Source organism: Mustela erminea, chromosome 10 (genome assembly GCF_009829155.1).
Source record: "Mustela erminea isolate mMusErm1 chromosome 10, mMusErm1.Pri, whole genome shotgun sequence".
Lineage (NCBI taxonomy): Eukaryota > Metazoa > Chordata > Mammalia > Carnivora > Mustelidae > Mustela > Mustela erminea.
Window position 1 is genome coordinate 34,647,153 of NC_045623.1, and position 24,659 is coordinate 34,671,811.

Below are 24,659 nucleotides of genomic sequence, written 5' to 3' on the forward strand. Positions count from 1 at the left end.
AACTTCAATCTGGAAACATCTTTCAGTTCAAAATGAGTCTCCTGTAGGTGAATCCTCCGCAGGTCTCTATGTAGAAATGAACTGAATCCTTACATAATTGACTTCTATCAGTTAAAAATAACACCTCAGTCAAAAATGAGTTTTGATCATGGTCATTTTTCCTATAGAAACATCCGACTCACCAGTGGTACTTACATGTATAAATTCTGGGCCATAAGAGTCTAGGTTGTTTTTTAATATTTTTAAAAAAAATTTTATTTATTTATGTGAAGAGAGTGTGCATGAGAGAGCACAAGCAGAGTGAGTGACAGAGGGAGAGGGAGAAGCAGGTTCCCCACTGAGCAGGGTGCCTGACATAATCTGGGTTGGTCTTTAACAATCACCTCAGGTGATTCTCTTATACATAAAATTTTGAAAACTACTTCTGAAGAGGCTTGAACTTCCCTACTTTTTTTTATTGGGAGTTAAATGTCCCATGGTCCATTCAGAAGTTTGACACCACAGGCCAGGTTTTTAATTTCAAAAATGCATTAAAATCCACATCTTCCCACAGCTCCCTTTAATTCGCATTCTGCAGGGGAGACTACACAAACCAGTGATTATTATTTGGCTATTTGTGGCTCATATTTTCCTTTTTTTTTTTTTAAGTTGAGGAGTTTATTAGGGAAATATGAGAGGCAAAGACACCCCAAGTGACAGAAAGAAAAATCTGAAAATGTCCCTTCAAGCCAAGTGAGGGCCTGACCTTTACCTCCCCCAAAGGACAAGAAACTGGTGGGTTAGCAACAACATTCTCTGGTGACCACCTTGGCAGGGCATAAGTGTCTCAGCCAGGACTGCCTCCCAACCCCCACCACAGGTGAAAAGGAGACAAAGACTGCTTCTAGAATCAATGCAGAGGCAATAAGAGCTGTAAGGAAAGTCTGAGAGAAAGAGAGGTTGGGGAGGACCTTAACAAAGAGTCCCAGGCATCTGGCTCTGAGTGCCTCATACACTGACAGACAGTTCTACAAAATGCTACTTAAAAGATAAAACACCTAATGTTGGTTCCAAGAGCTTCCCTGGATGACTTCTCACATGCCACATCAACTCCAATGTACATGGCAGAAGGCAAAGTCCACGCTTTGGGGAGAAAAAAAAAAAAGACAAGAATAAGCCCTGTTGCTCTTTAAGGAAAAAAGAAGGAGCTGAGGCTGCTGGGGCCTTTCCCACATCAGCCTGTGTTCCATGAAGCAACTTCCCAGCAGCAGCATGGTGTAGCTCTAGGTGAGGGTCTCACCTTTTGTCACCGGCACTTCAATGTACTCTATTCTCCATTCCAGGGCTGTCAATTTCTCATTTAGTGTTGCAAGTCTTGAACAACAAGACATATCGAATGAGCTGAGAAAGTCTGCAATTTTCTTGATGCTGCTGGTGATGACCTCAATGTATTCTTGGTTCGCCCAGTCCTAGTGAATCTTCCGCTGTACCAGATCCTCTTGACCTGCCATGGCTGCCACTTGAAGATGAACCTCATATTTTACTTTTATTTAACATTATTTTCCAAAGCCTGGAGAATATAACATAGAGAAATTGAATATAACAGTGTTTTCAACATATCATTGTTCCATTCTAACAAAAAATCTGTGTCCTTGTGTTTTTGTAATTTAAAGTTTAAAGAATGCATTTAAATACATTACCTAACAGATCAATTTGTTCATTGTGATTACCATAGTTTATTCTTCATCTAATGCAACAGATAAACTTGGCTGGCCCCTCATAGTTGGCTGAGCATATGAGAGAAGGGTCCTGTGCCTCTTGGAAAAAGGAGTATAAATTAAATTTTGTCGTATTTGCACCTATTACTCAAGTTGAGTTCTTACCTGTGGAAAAGAGCCCCAGGTAGAAAATTAGAATATGCAAGAATGTGAAAACATCAAAGGCTACATGTTTTAAATAATATCCCTTTGGTATATGCTGCTGTATTAGAAGATTCTAACAGAGCCAAAATTAAATAGGGCTTCCAGGGTATTAAGTACAAGTTCTTTTTTAAAAAGATTTTATTTATTTATTTTAGAGAGAAAGCATGTAAATGGAGAGGGGCAGGTGAGAGAAAGAGAACTTCAAGCAGACTGTACTGAGCACAGAGCTCTATCCCATGACCCTGAGATTATGACCTGAGCTGAAATCAAGAGTTGAATGCTTAGCCAACTGAGCCATTCTGGTGCCTCTCAAGTAGAAATTCTAATCGATCATATCTAATGTAAGCAGAAAATGGGTTGCTTTACCAAGGTCATTGCCAGTTAGCAGGAATCTTACAACCATCAAGGGCTGACATAGACACATGCTGGTCTAAAGCCAGTAGATAAGCACAGACACAGGAATGCTGCAGTTATTTCCAAGTGAGGAGAATCTGCCTGAATCAGCACACAGCATAGGAAGAATTCTCTTATTTTCCTACGTGGAAGTGTTTCTATCAGATTTCTATATCAGTTTAGAAGTTCCCATTTTTTCTTTTAACATATGGGTGAAAATTAATGTCATTCAGACCTTGAACTCTCTCCCATCAGAATAATTGTGGCTAGAGAACCTCACAGAAATGTACTCTAACCTTAAATAACACCCAAGTATTACATTCATATTGGGTAAATATCAGAAAAGGTGTGATATCCTTCCTGTTTTCTAGACTAAATCAAGCATCCTCTTGCAAGTATCCTCTTATGATCTAATGAGAGAAAGTACTTTTAAAAGAAAAATACAATTTTATAAATTGTTGATATAAAATCTTATCCATGAAAGGATGAGGTTGTTTAACAGTTCAACTTTTAGTAGCCAATCTCCTTACTTTTAGATCCAAGTTAACAGACTTACATCTAACAATATCTAGAATTCTGAGTATGCCTCTGGGGTCCACATTTGGAAATAAAGCAACAGAATACACTCGAAAATAGAATCAAATGCATATGGAAATGAAGTCTCCGTTAACCTCATTCATTATGGTTAGTCAATGTTAAACACTATTTAGACTCCTATCACCAAGCAAAAAATTTAATCTGTTTCTGAATTTCATATAAAACAACTTCATGTACTCTTTTCTGAATAACTTCCTTACTCAACAGTCCATTTGTTACAGTTTTTCTTTTTTATTTTTATTTATTTATTTTTTTGAGGAGAGAGAGCATGAGCAGGGCAGAGGGGCAGAGGGAAAAAGAGAATCTCAAGCAGGCCCCACACCCATCGTGGAGTCTGACTCAGGGCTCAATCTCACAGCCCTAAAATCATGACCTGAGCCAAAATCAAGGGTCAGATACTTAACCAACAGAGCCACCCAGGTGACCCTGTGACCAGTAATTCTTTCCTGGCCAGCAGTTTATTCTTTCATTGCACTACAAAATGTTTCTCAGCCTTGGCACTCTTGATTTGCGGCTGGATTATTGTAGGAGCTGCACTTGATTATAAGAAGCTTAGCAACAACCCTGTCCTCTAATCCCCTGAGGCCAGTAGTACCTGTTCTACTAACCAATCCACTTGTGACAATCAAATATGGCTCCAACAGCTTCTCGGCCTTTTGGCTAAGATCAAGTGCCAATATGGCTCCAGACATTTTGAAAAATCACCACTGGTGCAAAATCACCACAGTTGGGTACTACTGAACTGGAATAAATAAAACTATCTCCATTTAATCACATTCTACTCTCATAATAGGTATTCCAGGGTCTAAGCAGCCATAAGGGCTGGGTGAAAGCATGGAAGGAGGGGCCACTTGACAAAAGAAAGAGGTCTTCTTTGCTTCAAAATGTGTTTAAACTAACTCTCTATGGAGAAGACAACAGTAACACGAGCCAGCTTATCAACTCATAACATAAATTCTCCCATTCTCTCTTTTTTTGTTGATTTATCAATCGGTAAGAATTTTTACCAAATTTTATCAATTTTTTAAACATTTTGATGTGAGACATATTAATATTTAAATATTTTAATATTTAATAACCTTCGAATTTAATATTTAATAACCTTACCCATTAATTTATCAATGTGTAAGAATTTTTACCAAATTTTATCAAATTTTTTTAACATTTTGATGTGAAGCATTTTAATATTTAAATATCTTAATATTTAATAACCTTAAAATATTGTCAAATGTCAAAGGTTCTTGTAATCCTTTTCATTTTCTTACTCAAGATAATATTAATTAATTGAACTCAGAATGAAATTCAAAACTTTCATTTCACTGGAAATATATACCAAATCTAAGTAAAGCCTCTAAGCTTACCACTTCTGGTATAAGGTATTTATCTCATAAAGATAAGATTAATTAATCTCTGGATTAATGACCCATCCATTGTAAAGAAAACATGATAAGATGATGATTATGGCAATGAAAAGGATGAAAAGAAGGTCAACACAAGATAGGTTAGTAACACAAGCTCACATTCATCAAGTCATTTACGAGCATTATGGGATGGATTTTCCATAGCTTGTCTCATGAGATCAAAAAGCCAAGATGCTAGGAATCAAACTCAAACATAGTCCTTACTAACACCAAAGCAGGCACTTCTAAACATGATTACATCTAATCATTCAATAAATACATATTGACTGCTACACAGTGTGGAAAGGATCAAGGATTTTAGCTTATCAAAACAACATAGGTTCCTAGGCTCATGGAGTTTTTTATTTAGAAATAAAACATTAACCAAACTGTTATACCAACAAATGAGACTTCGAACATCTGACAAGCATTGCAAAAAAGTAGTACAGGGTACAAAGAGTAAATGTAGAAGGAACCCCAATTTAGATTAATCAGTTCAGGGGTCCTTCCCTGAGGAAGAAAAAGTATGATGAATTTGTAAGAGCACAACTAGGAAAGATATGAGAGAAGTGAGTTTCAGGCAGAGGACTGTGCCTGTTTGCTTACTGGGGAAAGGAGACTGTATTTACCTGAATGACAATCCACGTAGTGAAGGAGAGACAGCAAGCATGACTGTAGAGAACAGCAGGCAGGAGCTAGATTGTGTAGGATCTTACAGGCCTTGTATGGAATCTAACTTTCTCCTAACTGCAAATAGAAGCTTTTAAGATTTTGTGCAGAGAAGTGACATGACTTAATTCGTAGTTTTTTAAAAATCGTGGAATCTTGCATCAAAAACTAGTGATATGCTGGACGGTGATTAACATAATAATAAAAAAATCCACTGTGATGACTGAATGGAGAATGAATTGGATGAGGCCCAGGGATGATTCCCGGTACATCAGCAGCCCCGACAATAGATCGGCTCGCAGCTTCCTAAAATGACCAGACGGTGTGTACAAAGATTTAAAACCCCAAGGGCTACCCATATTCTTGCTGCTGACAAACAATAAACTTTTTCCTTCCCAACTGCACATACTTGCAGTCATCATTGTTTCTTGGGTATTTTTTTTTTAATTTGTAACTATACAGTTCAGTAGTGTTAACTATACACACAGTATTATGTTACAGATCTCCAGAACTTTTTATTCTGAAATACTGAAACTATACCCATTAAAAAACAACATTTTCCCCTCCCCCAAACCTCTGGGAATCACCATTCTACCTTCTCTTCCTGAATTTAATAAGTCATTTTTTTTAATGTTTATTATTGAAGTGTAATTGATAGTATCTTTTTTTTTCCTCCAAATTCAAACATTTGAAATTTTATTTTTGTTAGCTTGGTACTTTTTTATTTAAGAGAACTTTGTTCTGTACCTTTCCCGTCTCTTCCCCCAAAACAAGCTAAACTTTTCCCACCCTCTCTTTTCTCATCCACATACTTCTACTACATATGCCTGTATTCAGACCTAGACATAGCATGCTTATTTGTCTCTGTTTCAGTGAGAACAACATAAAATCCCCAAGGGGTTAGACAGAAAGCTGACACAATGGAAGGCATCTGCTTGTTCCTGTTACTGGGAGCTGCACCCAAACTCTGCCCCTGTTATCAACTTCTGCTTCACAGACTTTCCTGTCTGTTGCAATCCTTTCTATCTTTTGAACCAGATAGTCACATGTTTTAAAATAAACTCACATAAAGGTTTCAAGCCAGAATAACAATCTCTGAGGTCATTCAAGTCCACATGAAACAAACAGTGCTTCCTGCTATTTTAATTCAGATCGTAACTGAAAACAATGAAGACCTACTTTCATAACAGGCTCATTTTCAGGAAATTGGTTGCTTTTTCATTGGGGAAAAATACGCACATGATTTTTAAATCTCTTGTATAGAATCTTACAGGCCTTGTATGGAGACTGAACTTTCTTCTAACTGCAATCAGAAGCTTTTAAGATCTTGTGCAGAAAAGTGACATAACTTAATTGGTCTTAGCAGACTGCATCAGGGTGTTCAAGGACAGCTAAACCACTGTCCCTAAGGGGACATCTGTCACCTCTGTCTCGAGAGAAGGTGCAGACTCTCTCGAGACACCTCCTTCCACTGCATCCTCCACCCCCGTGTTTCATGAACTAGAAAAACGTGATGGCACGTGTAGCTACTACTTGTTTCAAAGTGTCACCGGAGCTCCAGAGCCCTCATTTCAGCTCCATGCCTCTGTCCACCTGTGGAACTTGTGCCCCAGGGTTTCCCAAGGGTGTTGGTGCCCCATTTATAAAACTCATAGTTTACATATGGTCTCCTCCTCTCTCACAGCAGAGTAACTACTGGGATAACATGATATTGTCTAAAACAAAGGTTATTTTTCTAACAGGTTATTATTCTTGACATAGAAGAAAATGCATATGTTTATAAAAATATGTTGAAGTGCTTCCTGGAACAAAGGAGGAAACTACCAGGTTGCAAGTCTCAACAGAAGGGGCATCTGGGTGGCTCAGTGGCTTAAAGCCTCTGCCTTTGGCTCAGGTCATGATCTCAGAGTCCTGGGATCGAGTCCCACATCGGTCTCTCTGCTCGGCGGGGAGCTTGCTTCCTCCTCTCCCTCTCTCTCTGCCTGCCTCTCTGCCTACTTGTGATCTCTGTCTGTCAAATAAATAAAATCTTTAAAAAAAAAAAAAAAAAAAGAAAGCTAAATAATGAAAAGGGACTGCTAACTTGCCTTACTAGACCATTTTATTTTCTCCTAAATCAGATCCTGGCCAGAGAAAAGAAAACAGAAAAGGTAGAGGAGAGAGAGAGCACCCACAGGGTCAAAAGGGTTTGGGCTTCTGAGGACTGGAAGACGTCATTCTCCCCAAAACTGATAGGCAAAGATGGTTGCGAAAATATCCCTGAATTAGGGGAGCTTGCAGGGGGACTCAGGAACAGGAGAATACTGAGGTCAACCCCACCCAAGATTTCTTGATGGAGTCAAGAAACCAGAGAGCAATCCGAAGACTGGCAGAACAGACTCTACAACACAGTACAGAGAAGAAGCGGAGTCTGAAAGGTTAAGAAGGTCAGCAAGGCAGAGAGGCTCCCTTCAGGAGGGAGGGAGCTGTGTGCAATGAGAGGGGAGAGAAATGAGCCCTTGTACCTGGGAGATCACAAGGGGAAGACTAATCCCCATAATTTATTGCTTTAAAAACTAGAGGAGCTAAATTCCGTGAGTTTGTAAAACCAGTGGGCCTGGAGCCTGGAGTTTTTAAGGTCAGCTAACTCAGTTTGGGAGGAGTCTGGAGGGGGGACTAATAACCAGGTTGCTGCGGCCCTAAAAAAAACAGCAGCTTGTACAGGAAGGCAACCTAAGATCAGCAATTTACACAACCCTACCGCAAAGGGGAAATAGGTCTGTTCTAATTTTAGAACGTGTTGGGGGACTGCTCAGAAAATGAGAGAGCCCGCAGATACCATTTTCCTCCCCTGTCTTCCAAAATAAACACAGCCATTTGCCAGAGGCAGGGCTGCACCAACACCCTGAGCCTCCACCCAGCGCTCAGGGCAAATTCTGTTTAAGCGGCATCCCTGCCCAGCTACTTCATGTTCAGCTGCCCCCACCTACAGTGCCCAACCATGTACCCCATCCACTGTTGCAGACTATGTCCAAACTTGCACAGCTGCCACACCACCCCCAGCTGGGGGGTGGGCAGCCATGATTGTGTGCTGCACCCAACCTCCTCCCGGGACCCTGGAAGGCAGTCCCCAGCCAAGGCAGTGCTTCTGGGAATCCAGCACTGGACTAGACATCCAATGCAAATTTTGCTAACACCATTTTCCCAAAATATATAAAGAACTTATAAAACTCAACATCCCCCAAAAAACTAATCCAATTTAAAAAGACGTGAACAGAACATTTCTCCAAAGAAGACATTCCAATGGACAACAGACACATGAAAAGATGTTCATCATCACTGACCATCAGGAAAATAAAAATCAAAACTGCAATGAGAGGGGTGGCTCAGATGGTTAAGCCTCGAACTCTTGATTTTGGTTCAGGTCACGATCTTGGAGTCTTGGAATGGAGCCCCCACTAGTCTCTGTACTCACAGGGGAGTCTGCTTGAGGATTCCCTTGCTCCCTCTCCTTCTGCCCCTCCCCCTGCTCGTGCTCTCTCTCTCAAATACATAAATAAATAAATAAAACTGTGGAAAGAGCCAAGATGCCCTTCAACAGATGAATGGATAAAAAAGATATGGTCCATATATACAATGGAATATTATGCCTCCATCAGAAAGGATGAATACCCAACTTTTGTATCAACATGGACAGGTCTGGAGGAGATTATGCTGAGTGAAATAAGTCAAGCAGAAAGTCAATTATCATATGGTTTCACTTACTTGTGGAGCATAAAGATAATAAAGAGGACATTGGGAGATGGAGAGGAGAAATGAGTTAAGAAAAATCGGAGGAGGGGCATGAAGCATGAGAGACTGTGGACTCGGAGAAACAAACTGAAGGTTTTGCAGGGCAGGGAGTTGGGGATTTGGGTGAGCCTGGTGGTGGGTACTAAGGAGGGCACGTACTGCATGGAGCACTGGGTGTGGTGCATAAACAATGAATCTTAGAACACTGAAAAACTAAAATAAAATTTTATAAATAAATAAATCTTTGTAAAAAAAATACTACAATGAGATATCAGAATGGCTAAAATTAAAAACACACAAGAAACAACAGTTGCTGGATGTGGAGAAAAAGGAACCCTCTTGTACTGTTGATGGGAATGCAAATTGGTGTAGTCACTCAGGAAAACAGTATGAAGATTCCTCAAAAAATTAAAAATAGAACTACCTTGTGATCCAGCACTCAAGCTACTGATATTTACCCCCAAAATACAAAACCACTAATCCAAAAGGATACATGCACCCCTATGCTTATTGCAGCATTATTTACAATAGCCAACATATAGAAGGAACCCAAGTTTCCACTGATTGATGAATGGATAAAAAAGATGTGGTATACATATACACAATCGAATGTTATTCAGCAATAAAAAAGAATGAAATCTTGCCATTTGCAATGACGTGGATGGAACTAGAGAATGTTACGCTAAACAAAATAAGTCAGTCAGGGAAAGACAAATATCATATGATTTTGCTCATATGTGGAATATAGGAAACAAAACAAATAATCAAAGGGAAAAAAGGGAGAGACAAACCAAGAAACAGACTTTGGACTAGAGAGAACAAACTGATGGTTACTAGAAGGGAGGCAGGTGGGAGGCTGGGTTAAGTAAGTGAGGGGGATTAAGGAGTGTACTTATCATGATGAGCATTGGTGATGTACAGAAGTGTTGAATCATTATATTGTATACCTGAGACGAATATAACACTGTATGTTAACTAGGTGGAATTAAGACAAAATCATAAAAAAATGATATCCCCTACCCCTATTCAGTAAAGCCCATTACACTTATACCTGCTTTGGGGATAGTCTTGCATTTGGGAGTGAGAATTATAAGAGAAGGTATATCCAGCTTTTTCTCTGATGTGTTAAACTCCAAAGGTAAAAGATTACCTCCACAATAACCGCAAAAATTCTGCCATAAGGAAACAGAAAGTGATTGAGCACAGTCTCAGATAGCCCTGGAAAACCACTCAAATATTACAAGTATTACATTAATGCAGTGAGAATCAGTCTCTGATCTTCTTCCCTTTTGGGAGAGCATGCACCTTGAGATATGTTTGAGTGATAAATGAGATTCTGGCATAATAGGTGTCCTTACTAGAGTAAATAAGTCTGTCACAACCTAGTTTGTGAAGGAGAGCTCTGAAAGTGTGGTCTCAGGAAGAGGAAGGGAGGTCCTTTCATAATCTCAGACAGATTCATGTTTGTTATTTTGTCTCATGTGTCAAAAGAGTGTCTTGCACACAAGTTCCTTGCATGAGATTGAAACTGAGATATTCCCTGGATGATGAGCTAGAGATAATTATGCTACCAAACCTAGAAAACAGTCCCAGAAAAAAACCAAAGAATTCTAAACTGCCTAAAGTGTTTCAGTTGTGAAATACAAATATTATATCTACTCTAAGTAGCTATTCAAGAATACAACACACACACAGTGACACAAAGATCAAATAGAAACACAAACAATTGAAAACATGCATAATATTTTAAAAAGGCAATGTTTTTTGTTACAAAAAATAACAAAAGTGACTATCCCAAAAGCTAAAAACATAAGAAAAGACACCTCATTTCATGAGTTATTAAAACCACAATGCAAACCACTACTACTCATCTACCAGATGAAGCAGAGGCAGACCTTACTGAGGTCTGATGAGCTTGATCAGCACCTAGAATGCTCTACAGAGTTTGTGCAAACATAAATTTGTACAACTATGAGACTGTTGGACACTGTCAAATCTGTGAGCAGAACATAAGCACTTCAACAATCCACTCGTAGGTATAGACACAAGGAGATTGTGCAGATATGTGATCTAGAAGATGCATGCAAGAATGTTTATAGCAGCCCTTTTCATAACAGCCAAGAAACGAGAAACTGTCAAATGGTCTGTCAATAAATGATTGGATAAACAAGTTCTAGAATATCCTTACTATTGACTACTATACATCATAGAAAATAAACAATCTATAGCTATACACAGGAATATGGACAAATCTCACATGCATAGTACTGAGTACAAGACATGAAATATTACAGAATACACACTTTAGGGATCCAGCTGTATCAAGGGCCAAAGCAGGGCAGCGGTTACCTTGATGTGGCCAAGGGAGACATGGTGGTGACAAAGGGAGCATGAGGAAGGAGAGGTATCTTGCAATCCTAGCAGTCTTAGCAGAGCTATTATTGTCTCAGGACAAGGTCAAAGCTTATGCATCAGGAGGTTACTCACTATTTGTAAAGCTACTTTGGGGTTGTTGTTGAGACTGAGCTTCTGACTTCAATATATCAAGTCATTACAAGAGTAGAACTTTTCATCATGAGCTACACATGGTTAGACCATCCAAATCTCAAGTTTATTTGGGTGGCTACAGGACAAAACAAAGTTACATAAGCAGGTGGCTTAAGTCCCTTATCACCAACCTCTATTACACTGATGGCTCTCCCTTCATCAGACACATTGTGCAATGAGGCATTCTCTAATACTCCTTGAATTCCACTCACAGTACTTTGGCAGGACTGAGCCCCAGGGACTCAGAGGGGCTCCATAACATGTCCTCAGATCTGTTTACTTACTTTCCTTGCTTCACTCTTTCCTACATTCACCTAGCTGAATGTGAATGAGGCCTTGCGTATGCAGGAATAATGCCTTCTGAAACCAGGTGTCGACAAAGGATATGTATCTATTGACTCAAGGTAAGAAGTATGACATAAAACATGAAAAAATAACCAGATACATGCATTATTTGTGAAAAATATTAGTCGACTCATTCAAGAAGCTCCATGAATTCGAAGACATAAAAGTACAACAGAATGCATACCTCACTTACATCATAGTCCTGAAAGAGGACCCAGTTTGGGGAATTACCAAAACTACCTACATTTGGACACCAGTCTGTACTTTCTAACTGATTAAGTTCCCTTAAGACCAGCAAGACCCTGCATGATTGACCCCAAGACAATGACCTGACCTTGACTGCCCTCCTGCATGTACCCACTGACCTCTGTCCCACACTCTCCATATTTATACAAACCTAGAAGTTTTCTAGACTTTGGAGACAGACTTCGGACACTAGTCCTCTGCCTCCCCTTGGCTTCCCTGGAATAAATCTCTTTCTTGTTGCACCATCACTGGTCTCTCTGTTTTGGGGTTTTGTCAATGGCAAGTGGCCGAACCTGGTCTGCTCAGGAATCCTGGAGCTAGACTCACTTATGCCCTTGGCCTCTGGTAATAGTCCATTTGCGGACAGATAAGTTGGGGACAAAACAAAGAAAGCTGGTTAGGGTGACATTTAGTAAGGCCTAAGTACAGAGTGACTAATATTCTCTGACTTCCCTCCCTCCTCTACTTCCTCAAGCTCTGGTGACTCAGTTCTGGCATGCCTTCTCTCAATATGTAACCAATAGTTAAAGTAGTTTTACTTTCAGGTTCCATTTCATTTTCCTTTTCCTTTCTCAACTTTCTCAGTCTGTTCTCTGCTTCTGCGGGAGGAGGAAACAGAACAAGGGTGAGTTCAGAGACAGCTGAAAGCTCATTCGTGAACAGACCAGCAGTGCTAAGATGCAGGTATGTTCATTTCTAAACATTCTTTTAGAGGCACTTTAGGTTTGGGCTTAAAACTTTAATTTCTGGGGTGCCTGGGTGGCTCAGTGGGTTAAAGCCTCTGCCTTCGGCTCAGGTCATGATCCCAGGGTCCTGGGATCGAGCCCCGCATCAGGACTCTGCTCAGCAGAGAGCCTGCTTCCCCTCCTTCTCCCTCTGCCTGCTTGTGATCTCTGTCTGTCAAATAAATAAATAAATAAATAAATAAATCTTAAAAAGAAAAAACCTTATATTTGAGATTTCTACTTAATGTTGTTTACATATTCTTGCTCTAAAATCTACGTATTCAAGGGGCGCCTGGGTGGCTCAGTGGGTTAAGCCGCTGCCTTCGGCTCAGGCCGTGATCTCAGGGTCCTGGGATCGAGTCCCACATCGGGCTCTCTGCTTAGCGGGGAGCCTGCTTCCTCCTCTCTCTCTCTCTCTGCCTGCCTCTCTGCCTACTTGTGATCTCTCTCTGTCAAATAAATAAAATCTAAAAAAAAAAAAAAAAAATCTATGTATTCAAAAGTCTACATATTAAAAACAAATCTGAATTACAGTGGAAGCTTAAGAAATCTGACATACCTTTCACTTAAATTTAACCTGTGGTGATATTTTGTGATATTTGCATTCTTTTTCTAAACAGATATGGAAGTTTTTCTACTTACATTCTTATTCTGATTATTATTTGGGGGAACAAGTAACAGAGGCCATAACTCTTCTCCACTAAATACTCACACCTCCATCTTGGGATCCAGAAATAATTCTTCTTCCTTTCTTTGGATCCACTTCATTCCCCCATGGCTGCTCCTTCCTCTCCCCTATTTCCATCACTCCAGTAAGTCTGTACTCAGTGAGGACATCCCTGGCCATCCTACTAATACTTGTGGGGATACTCTGGGTATTTAATGTAGCTAACCTCTCCCTGCTTCTGGATGCTCACTCTGTCTGCATTGCCTCGGAAACCCCATCTCCCAGGCCTCCCACCTTTTAAGGTTCCCCCAGGCTTTTCTTCTTCTGTATTCATAAGTTGAATTAAGTCATCTCTACACGTAATTCAATTAACTCCCATCACTCACCTATATCTCTTTCCTCAGGATTATTTCAGTTTCACAAATCTACTATGTGCCAAACATGGGGACCAAGAAGAGAACAGAACAGATATGACACATTTCTCCTCAAGCTTAGATTTAGTGGAGATAATTACAATGATGAGAAACAGTAGAGTATCATCATTGTCTTGCCTGCTGTCTTCCTAGTTTGAGAAGGTTACCAGGAAACACTATTAACTCTCTCCTTAATCTCCATTATTCCTTTCTCCAGTACTAATAGGGCTCCTGCTAATTTGCCATGCACATAGTTTCCCAGAATAATGATGCCAATTCCAGCCTCTCCTATGTTTGCGTATGGGAATACAGATGAATCTAAGAAGCAATTTGGTTTATGTAGACATGGAGAGTCAGGAAAGCAGAGGCCTATCTTCCCCTTGTCCATTCCCGGCTTAAAATACAAATATGACAGCTCATCGTCTCACAACATGGGCCATCCCTTATAGATGACCAAGCATATGACAAAAAGGTTCTGAAGCCTCAAACCTTATGACAAAACAAAAAGCACATACCATCTCTACACTACTGACCCCGAAATTCATGAGGGAGAAATCATGTAAATTGTTTAGGAGATTTTTTTTTCTAATTATCACAGTTGAACCTAATCCTAAGCAATACATTTACCTTAATATCACTCAGAGGACAAGAGCCACAGCTTCTCTAGCACACAAGCACAATGTGTAGCACACAATAGAAGTTCAACCAATGTGTTGAGGAGGAAAAAAAAATAGCTACAACAAATGGGACTGGAGATCAAGGAATAAAAGTATGGAAAGATATCTTCCCTAAACTGGCGGTGAGCTGTAGCCCCTGGCAAGCACTAGCTGTGACAGAAAAGATTCAGGTCTGGAAACACTGAGTCGTTTGTGGGATGACAACCTGATGCTGCAGAAACAAGAGGAGCCCAGTAGATCAGAATAATAATACACTAGAGACGGTGTTTTGGGGATAGGAGAGTCAACAGAAATCCTCTAGAGGTTATGGTCATCAAGCATGCGTAACCAACGTTTTTGAGGAAAACTGTCTTGTCGGGTAATTAAGTGCAAAACATGGAATAGTAAAATAGACCCTCCAGGTTTCTGATCATGGATCTACCATTTATTCACATGTGCTTTGGAAAAATACCTGCCTTAGACTTTCTGAGCCCCACTGAGCTCATTTGCAAAGTGGGTATCATAAGCCTACTCTGCAGGTTCTTGTAAATATCAATGAGGGCAAAACATTGCAGTTGGTGATACCCAAGGTTTCATCCCTAGCTTCATCAGGAATTTGGAGAATAATGAAGACAGCAGTCGGCATTCTGGGCTATAGAGAAGTACAGAAGTGCTAATGTATGCATCCTTTGAATAACTCTGAGGCAAGAGAATGACTTTGCGGTCTTATTTTACTGTGAGACTCACTCTTCTGGGCTTGCAAGTTTCCACTGCATCTGAGGAAACATCCTGTATGATAAACACTCCTCTCAAAGCATATATAAATATATTATATATTAATATATTTATATATATATATATATCAGAGAAAACAAAATTTCAAACAATTGATTCCTTAAAGTATGTTGAACTTTTTTTTTAATTTTTTTTTTTGAAAGAAAGAGGGTACATGCACAAGTGGGGTGGGTTAGAGGGAGAAGAAAGGAGAGAGTCTTAAGCAGGCTCCATGCCCACTGCAGAGCCTGACATGAGAGCTTGATCCCACAACCCTGTAATCATCCGGGATCCAAAACCAAGGGTCAGATGCTTAACCAGCTGAGCTACCTACACCTCCAATAGGTGGAATTTTAATAGGAATAAATATAATCTCATTTACCTGCCTCAACTATTCACCTCTTATCTATTTTTATTTTTATTGATAGAACACCATGTAAGTTTTAGGGTGTAAAACATGTTGCTTTGGTACATTTACATATGACAATATGATTACCGCCTTAGCTAACATCTCTATCATTTCACTTAATTATCATATTTGTGTGTATGTGTGTGTATGTGTTGACAATAAGATCTAGTTTAATAATATCTATCTAGTCTCTTAACAATTTTGAGGTTTATAATGTGGTATTGTTGTCTTTAATCATTATGCCATGCACCTCCAGCCTTGTTTATTTACTGGTTGCAAGATTATACCCTTATAAACCACTAACCTTCAAATTCCCCAACTCCTAGCCCCCCATAACCACCATTCTACTGTTTTTATGGAGTTCATTTTTTTAAAAAGACTTTATTTATTTATTTGTTGGAGAGAGGGAGAGAGGGGGAGAGAGAGAATGGCAGGCAGAGAAAGGAGCAGTCTCCCTGCTGAGCAAAGAGCCAGATGTGGGACTCAATCCCAGGACCCTGGGATCATGACCTAAGCCAAAGGCAGATGCTTAACCAACTGAGCCACCCAGGTGCCCCCAGTGTTTTCTTTTTTATATTCCGCATATAAGTAATATCATATAGTATTTGACTTATCTCACTTGACATTATGCCCTCAAGGTCCATACATATTGTCACAAAAAGCAGCATTTCCTTATTTCTCATGCATGAACAATATTCCATTGTATATATGTATACAACTTCTTTATCCATTCGTCTATTGATGGACACTTTTTGTTTCCTATTGTCAGTTATGTGGCAATAACACAAGAGTGCAGATATCTCCTTGAGATCCTGATTCCAATTCTTTTGGATAAATACCACCAAGTGGGATTGCTGGATTATATGGTAGTCCTATTTTTGATTTTATGCAGCCTCCATACTGTTTTCCATGGTAGCTGGATCAATTTACGATGTATATTCCTATCATCCGTATACAAGGGTTCTCTTATCTCCACATCCTTGCTAATAATTATCTCTTCTCTTCTTGATAATAGCCGTTTGAACAGGTATGAGGTGATCTCCCATTGCGGTTTTAAGATATCCCTGATTTCCTTGATGATTAGTGATGTTAAATATCTTTGCATATACTGTTGGTCATTTGGTGTCCTCTTCGGGAAAATGTCTGTTTAGTTCCTCTACTGATTTTCTAATCAATTGTTTTTGTTGTTGTTGTTATTGAGTTGTATGACTTTCAATTGTGTTCTTAATATGCTTCGTTGGGGGAGATATCAAAGATATCCAAAAGATACCAGAGCATGATAACTGAAGGAAGATACTTAGCATTTTTAACTGCAGTGATTGGAAAGAAAACTGATTTAGTAGGATGAGAATGACTGATGAAAAGTTTCAAACTGATTAGGGTCTTTAAAAAATCATTTTAGAGGGACGCCTGGGTGGCTCAGTGGGTTAAAGCCTCTGCCTTCGGCTCGGGTCATGATCCCAGGGTCCTGGGAACGAGTCCCGCATCAGGCTCTCTGCTCAGCGGGGAGCCTGCTTCCTCCTCTCTCTGCCTGCCTCTCTGCCTACTTGTGATCTCTCTCTGTCAAATAAATAAATAAAATCTTTTTAAAAAATCATTTTAGAATTATAGTTTCTGATTTTGGATCTCACTGGTCCCCTCAATTTCTTGCCTCATTCAGGGCTGGGGATTCTGACGGTGACCTTTACGGATGCCTTCCACAGTGGAGCAGTTCCTTGTCTGGACAACGTGGGATACCCTTGTCCTAGTGTGAGAACTCAGTGATTCCCACAGAAATGGTCCTGGCACTCCCGCACCTGGATGGGGAGGCAGGCCCCACACTGCAGCCCTCCCAGGATAACGAGCTACAGAAGCAGTACCTGGTACTTGGTCTTAATACTTGATTCTCCATGTTATCCCCTCTACCTAGAAGCTAACTGGCTGGCCATAAATTAGCTAGCCTTCATGGTGGAAGGATTCTGATTCTTCTGAGTGAGAGAGTTATAAAGGACACTATTACTCTATTTTATCTGCTTCTCCAAACTCAGACACTTCGTCCAAAGTAAAGTCAGTATAGACACACAGATGGCCTCCTTGACTGAATATTGGCAGCTTCCCTATGTGCTTGGAACACACTTACATTATTTTGAGCTTGCTGCTTTTTCTGTGTACTCTCTCCCATTTACAGCAACCCAAGTTTCTCTGAGAAGATTCTGTTACCAGATCATTCTTTATTTTTATTTTGCTTCCTGTTGTATTACTGTTAACCATGCCTTGTAGGTCACAGGACATTACAGCTGCAAGGAACCATCAAGATTATATAATGCAGACTAAACATGTCACAAGGAAGGCTCAGGGAGTTCAGAAACTTACCAATGGTCTTAATGGAGTATTTCTCTCTGAGATGATAGGAACTCAAGTTTAACAGTAATTCAATGAGTGTAATATGCTACTAACGAATCATTGAACACTACATCAAAAACTAATGAGGTACTTAGATGTTGGTTAATTGAATTTAAGTTAAAAAAACAGTAATTTACATACCATAAATTTCATGCATTTATTGACAAAAGTAAACAAATGAAAATATACAATGGCTTCTTTTATATGGGTTAGGTGGTCTAGGAAATCTTCCTGGAAGAGGAGTGTGACATAAATTTCAAAAGACTTGTACACACTATCCGGGGTGGGAGGTTACTAGAGAATCCACAAACAGAAAAAAAAAGAGCAGGATTCTGAACACCGAAAACTGCCAGCATTCAGTCAAGGAGTGTCTACTGACATTGCTTCAGATAAGGTATCTGAGTTTGGAGGAGAAGGAAAGCACCCAAGATGGTGTTTATAAAACTGCACATTCTTCTGGAGGCTGGAGGGGTTAGTGAGTGAGATAACCAGAATCTTAGAACATTCTATTTGTTGGAGAAGCAAATAAGGAATGTAACTTGGTTTTTTTCTCAGAATATTTCAATGGAAGTTCAGGTTTGACCTGCCTGACATATCTTTGCCATTTGTGGTCCCCAGGAATTGCTACAGATGAAGATAGAACTAGAGGAAAGCTGTAAGAAGAAAGATGAGCTTCTCCGTGATACACAAAGAGCCTTAGCAGGTAGGGGGAGAGCTTAGCTCATGATGGGGCGGGAGGCTCCCATGTGCCCTTGGAGCACTGCCCAACAGGAAGATCTTCCTGAAGGAAGGCATTTCCTCGCCTTCTGTGGAATGCATGCTCCTCAAATCTGAAAATAACAAGGCAGGGTGTGGTTGCTCAACAGCCAGGCGGTCAGGGTCTTTCCCACCACCTTCGCCAACCTGCCCTCCAGGTGTGGTCACCAGGCGATTTCGGACATTGCCCTCTGCACTTTAAAGACAATTTGGTGTCTGAGAGAGTGGGGTGTTGTGGGACAGGGGGCTGTAGCTCTCAGGCTTAACCTCTGTCATCTTTCCTCTCGGAATGAAAATCTTCCTGGAGTAGAGGAGCAGGCCAAAAGAGAGACAGCAGAGCAGGAAAAGCAGCTTCTTGAGGAAAGGTGTAAAGAGATGCAGCAAAAGATAAAGCTTCTAGAAATAATGTTCAATAAATCCATAATCCAACTGAAAGCAGAGATGATGATTGAGACAGAAAACCTTCTGAGAAAGCGGGATGAGAAGATTCAGAGGCTTGAGGTAAGCCTGGCCTGGGACCCAGCAGGGACTGCAGAACAAAGCCTGGAAGCCCCAAGAAGGGAGTGGTGAAAGTCACAGAGAAGTCAGAGAGAGAAGCACCACTGTCATTTATAGCATCTGATTCACTACACGCCCTGAACTTGTCATGGCTTGTGTCCAGGCACTTGAATTGGGTTCACATTGAGTTTCCAGAGAATCCAGTAAAAACTTGGTAGCTCCAGGCATTTACAGAAGATGCTGCTGTTCTAGGAAATTCCTGGATGAGCTCATGGAGCAATATTAAATGGGGTCCCCAGGTTTATTGCATAGATGTCCTAACTGGGTGTGTGTAATAGAAGCAGCAATTGGTTCACTTTCCCAAGATTACTGCCGGTTTTCAGGCACCCTACTCACCCAGTGACACTAAGAAGATGCTTGCTGACCTAAAACTATCAGCTATATACAGACTTGGGGGGACCGACAGCTCCTAACCTAGAGCTGTCTCCAGGTGAGGATGGCCTGCCCAAGTCAGCACACAGCACAGAGGGAATTATTCCCTCTTCTCCTATCTGGAAGTGTTTGTATCAGATTTCTAAACCAGCTTAGAAGGTCCCATTATTTCTAAGATGTGGGTGAGCATTTGTGACATTCTGGTCAAAGGCTCTCTCCTAAACAGCTTAATTTTAGCTAGAAGATCTCACAGCAGTTGTCCTTATGCCTGTTTTGCACCTTGTAAAACCCTAGTGATGGATGACTATAAACAAGGTTTTACTATGCTTCTTCTCATTTCCCACCCCTAAACCAGGAGATATCCCTGTTGTAAATTATCTAATAAGAGAGACTACATTAAAAAGGAAAATGCAGATAATTTTGTAAATTATTAATATAAGACATTATTCCTGAAAGTTTGGAGTTTTTGAGTGCTTTCCTTTTATGACTAAATCACGTGCCTTTTAGGCCCAAATTGAAGTGCTGACTGAAAAGAAGCAAAACGATAAAAATGACTGCACTTCAGAGAAAACGGCAAATGATAAGGAAGAAAACAGGTCAGAGCACTCATGGTGGTCTAAAATTTGTGACCTGATACAAGAGTTGACCTCACTACTTGCCAAGTTTTTCTCTAGTGGATAATTTCAGGTAATTTTTACAAGTTTTCATAACAGCTTTTTGATATGGCTTAGTTATACCTATATGTACCTTTTCTGTTTCTTAGCAAAATTTTAATAGAAAAATACAAAATACCTACTACAGGGCATCAATGCTTAGCAAACAAAAGATATAGTCAATGTGGTTGGATAGTTTATTCATTCATATTCCATGGACATGGAAATTACAGATTTGAAGACAAAGAGAAGGTCAAATCTGTAATATCCTGAAAAAGAAACATATTAGACTATATTTATCAAAAAATGCTTCTGAAAGTCGCACACGAATCACTAAACAAAAGACAACCCATATTGTGTTCTTGAGTAGGACAGGCTGGTTCCATAGGCAGATCAGTTCTCCCTCAGTTGACTTATAAATCGCGTGTGTTCTGAATTAAAATTTCAGAAAGGTTAATTGTAAAATTTAAATGGAGCTGATCAAAAAATAATTTAAAAAGTCAAGGCAAATTTGTGACGACGTGGATGGAACTAGAGGGTATCATGCTTAGCGAAATAAGTCAAGCAGAGAAAGACAACTATCATATGATCTCCCTGACATGAGGAAGTGGTGATGCAACATGGGGGCTTAAGGGGATAGGAGAAGAATAAATGAAACAAGATGGGATTGGGAGGGAGACAAACCATAAGTAACTCTTAATCTCACAAAACAAACTGAGGGTTGCTGGGGAGAGGGGGGTTGGGAGAAGGGAAGGGGGGTGGGGTTATGGACATTGGGGAGGGTATGTGCTTTGGTGAGTGCTGTGAAGTGTGTAAACCTGGCGATTCACAGACCTGTACTCCTAGGGATAAAAATATATTATATGTTTACAAAAAATAAAAAATTTTTTTAAAAGTCAAGACAATTCAGAAGAGGTACGATAAAATTTATAGAACTGTGGTAATTAGCACAGTGTGTCAACTGGGCATAAAGGCATAACAGCAGAACACATTGTGTAGTCCAAAAATAGAACCCCACCACATATTGGAATTACGTGCATGTGAAAAGCATTACTTCAAATTAGTGGGAAAGTATGAACTATATACAATGCCCGTTTTCAAATAACCAGACAGCAGTGCAGAATGAAAGCATGATTAGAACTATTGTAAATTTTGCATGAAGTAAATTTCAGCTTGACCTCAGAGTGAACATTGGAAAACTGCATAAGATCAGTAAATGTCAAATAATTTATAAAATTGTCTTGGAACATCAAACTTATTTTTAAATGTCATAAAACCTGAAGACATAAAAGTACTGACAAAACTACATAAAAAATAAATTTGTTGTGGTGAAAAAGAACCCAATGATAATTCAGAAGCCAAAATGTTCTGAAGACAGCCTTGATTTATATCAGAGGAAAGAGCTGATTTTATAAGTTGTATATCATTAAGAGCCACAAGTCAATAAAAATAGGCAAGCTCTGAGTAGATAGCTTATAGAAAAGATGTTCAAGTAACTCAAAATAAGTGAAATGAAACTAAAACTATGAAATGTAGTATCTCACCTCATATGCTATCAAATTGTGTTTCCAGTGTTTCAGAAAACATGTCCTTGCAGGGGAGCCCAAATTGTTTAATATCTATTGCAAACTATGTCTAACAGTTCTGAAGTTTTAACCGATGTCCATTTGGCCCCACAAATTCAGTTTTTAAGGCATACACACACCCTCCCTCTCATACACGCAGTCAGAAAAATTATGTATTTATAAGATGTCCACTGCAGCCCTGATTGTAACTTTCAAGACTGGACCTACTTACACATCCATCCATATAGGAGTCGTAATATAAGTTTTAGCACCCTTACACAATGGAATATCATATAGCCAGAAAATTGAGAAACAGAGCACTATTTGTAATGACACAGAACAATTTACTAGATATACTGTAATGTGGGAAAAGTAGGGTGCAAACCAATAGGAATACTGCACTATTTTTTCCAAAAATTGGCACTTACATATACTTTATGTATACACTTAGATGATCTCTGATAGAACATGATGAGCTGGCAATGTTGGTTCCTTCTAGAGGAAGCTAGGTTTCTGAGATCAGGAGTGAGAGGAATACTTATTTTATTTTGTATAAAACTTTATATGTTTGGAAATTTTATAAGGAGTATGCAATTCTTGTTCAGAAGGATAAGAAAGGAAAAAACAAGGGTGATGGTTCTGGTGATGATGTGGTGGTAACAGGGAATTTTGCATTCTTAGGAAAGCATCAGTCAGTTCAAGAGAGAGGTCTGATGGTGAGGTCTGATACCGGGAAAAAAAAAACCACACATATATTCTAATCCTGTTTGTATTATGGAGTTGACTTATACTTTCTTCCAATTCTTTGAAAAATAAGATATAAAGTATGATGTGATTCTGAAATTCCAACTGTTATCTTTTACTTTCCAGCTGCAATTTACAGGTTAAGGTGTTAGAGAGTGGGACTTCAGTGTATCTTTGGTGTTTTGGGGACTTCCCTTTCAGCTGACTAATATTTGCACACTATGCTATTGGTATAATGAACTACTTCCAGTTGCACACATTACCCCTTTTTTCTAGATACCTGCATACAGTACTCGGACTTCCTCAAACAACCTCTCTTACTGATCTTCACCTTTATTTTGCAGACTGGATTCTCCTTGAAGTCTTGGATTTCCTGAACCCCCAAAACTGAGTAGGGTGGCTCTCCTTTGCACTCTCATTGCACCTGCAGCAAGATTTTGGAAATTTCAATTACCCATTGATTCTGTCTTTCTGACGATGCCTCGCCACCAAGGACCAGTTGATCTTTACCATTGTAATCTTAGTTCCCATTTCCATGTCTGGCACTTGATCAATAACTGGAAAATGTTGGTTGAATAAAGTTTCCCACTTTCTATAATCTCATTAGGGCAAATGCTTCAAAGGAGTCTTGTTAAAACAAAGGGTGTAGTTTTTGATATGGAGAACAAAGGCAAAAGGAAATGTGGATGAAATTAAATTTCCTTATAACTTGCAGCCCACTGACAAACACTTGAGACCTCCAGGAACTCCTAACGGTCTTAATGCAATGCTTTGCTAGTGGCAAAACTCAACCTTAGCTTGACAATAGTCAGACCTCCAGGATCCTGTAATGTTAGGAGTTAGTTGCAGTTATGTGGTCCGGGTCCAGATCCCCCACAAGAAAATAGTCGGGACAGCTAAAATAAAACAGCACTAGCATCCTGTTCTGTAGCTTAGACAGGGCTGTACTGACATTCTGTTTTTGCAGCCTTCGCAGAAATGACTTCTGCAAAACACCCTAAAATAAAACAATGAACCACAAAGCATAGCCCACAGATGTCAACCAAAAAAAGACCATCATCACGTACACATTAACCTATAGGTGCCCAGATACATGACCAAAGTCCTAATTAGCACAACCAGCACACCTTGATGGCTTAAGAGGGTTCTGCAGATGCGCTCATAAAGCCCCTTAAACTTAGAAACTCAGGTCCCCTCTCTCTCCAGGAGCTTTGCACTCTTGCTCAATAAACTTTGCTTCAATGTCCACCATTCTTATTCTGGTCTACCTCTTCATTCTTCATAGTGGCATGACCAAGAATTGTGGTCACTAAAGGCAGAGAATTCCTGCCACAGTAAGTCTTCTTTAACATATTAAAATCCCTTTGGAAACCTCCTTTGTCTCTACCCCTCCCAACTTAAAATTATATAATCAATCACTCCTCAGATTCCTAATACAGCTCTTTCTGCCCATGGATCCTATCCCCATGCTTTAATAAAACCATCTTTTTTGCACCACAAATGTCTTAAGAATTCTTTCTTGACCATTCGCTCCTGAATCCCACATCAAATCACATCAGTTTTAAGATCCCAATATAAAGTGGGCAGAATGAATTAGAACGGCAATTCCTAGAAAATAGGGCTGTTATGATGTGCTAATTGAGACTTGCCACAATGTTCTTCCTGAGAAAAGGACTGATTCACTATGTCTCCAGTTCAGGTCTCCTATTGTTAAAAGATTTTGTGTCCCCTTAATGCCCACGGTACAGGCATGAGAGATTTTTAACACACTTTTCAGTACCTCAGAAAAAAATGCAGACTAAACATATCAATAAAGTTAGAAAATATTTGAAAAAATGACTAACCAATGTGGCTTATCATATTAATATAGGGATCTAAACCCAGAGAAGTAGAATAAGCATTACCTCAAAGTACACTTGGAACTTTCACATTGAATTTACCTGTACTCAGATAGCAGGTTTCAAGAAATCTGAAAATACACCACCATGCAAAACAATGCATATAAACTGGGAATTACTAATATTAGAAGAACTAGAAGAAACTCACATTTGAAAATTGAAAAATACATTTCTAAATAGATAAAAGAGGTAGAAATGTTTGAAAGTAAGGGCACCTG

General features: G+C 39.6%; 1 protein-coding gene, 1 long non-coding RNA gene and 1 pseudogene across 2 annotated transcripts in view; 1 reads left to right on the forward strand and 2 right to left on the reverse strand.

Moving 5' to 3' along the window:
• Positions 1–24,659, reverse strand: part of LOC116567897 — a 132,323-nt gene that overhangs the window by 28,406 nt on the left and 79,258 nt on the right. The window lies entirely within an intron of this gene.
• On the reverse strand, positions 306–11,253 carry LOC116567896 (annotated as a pseudogene).
• Positions 12,436–23,584, forward strand: LOC116567895 (guanylate-binding protein 4-like). Its single transcript, XM_032303280.1, has 6 exons — positions 12,436–12,553; positions 17,174–17,375; positions 18,514–18,598; positions 18,962–19,152; positions 20,089–20,268; positions 22,888–23,584. The coding sequence occupies exons 2-5, from the start codon at positions 17,289–17,291 to the stop codon at positions 20,260–20,262; spliced, it is 537 nt and encodes a 178-aa protein (XP_032159171.1). The 5' UTR covers positions 12,436–12,553; positions 17,174–17,288; the 3' UTR covers positions 20,263–20,268; positions 22,888–23,584.

Coding starts and splice junctions, on each gene's coding strand:
- LOC116567895 (XM_032303280.1), top strand. CDS start 17,289: ATGGTCCTGGCACTCCCGCACCTGGATGGGGAGGCAGGCCCCACACTG. Junction 18,599..18,961: donor TACACAAAGAGCCTTAGCAG/GTAGGGGGAGAG, acceptor TTCCTGGAGTAG/AGGAGCAGGCCAAAAGAGAG. Junction 19,153..20,088: donor AGAAGATTCAGAGGCTTGAG/GTAAGCCTGGCC, acceptor CGTGCCTTTTAG/GCCCAAATTGAAGTGCTGAC.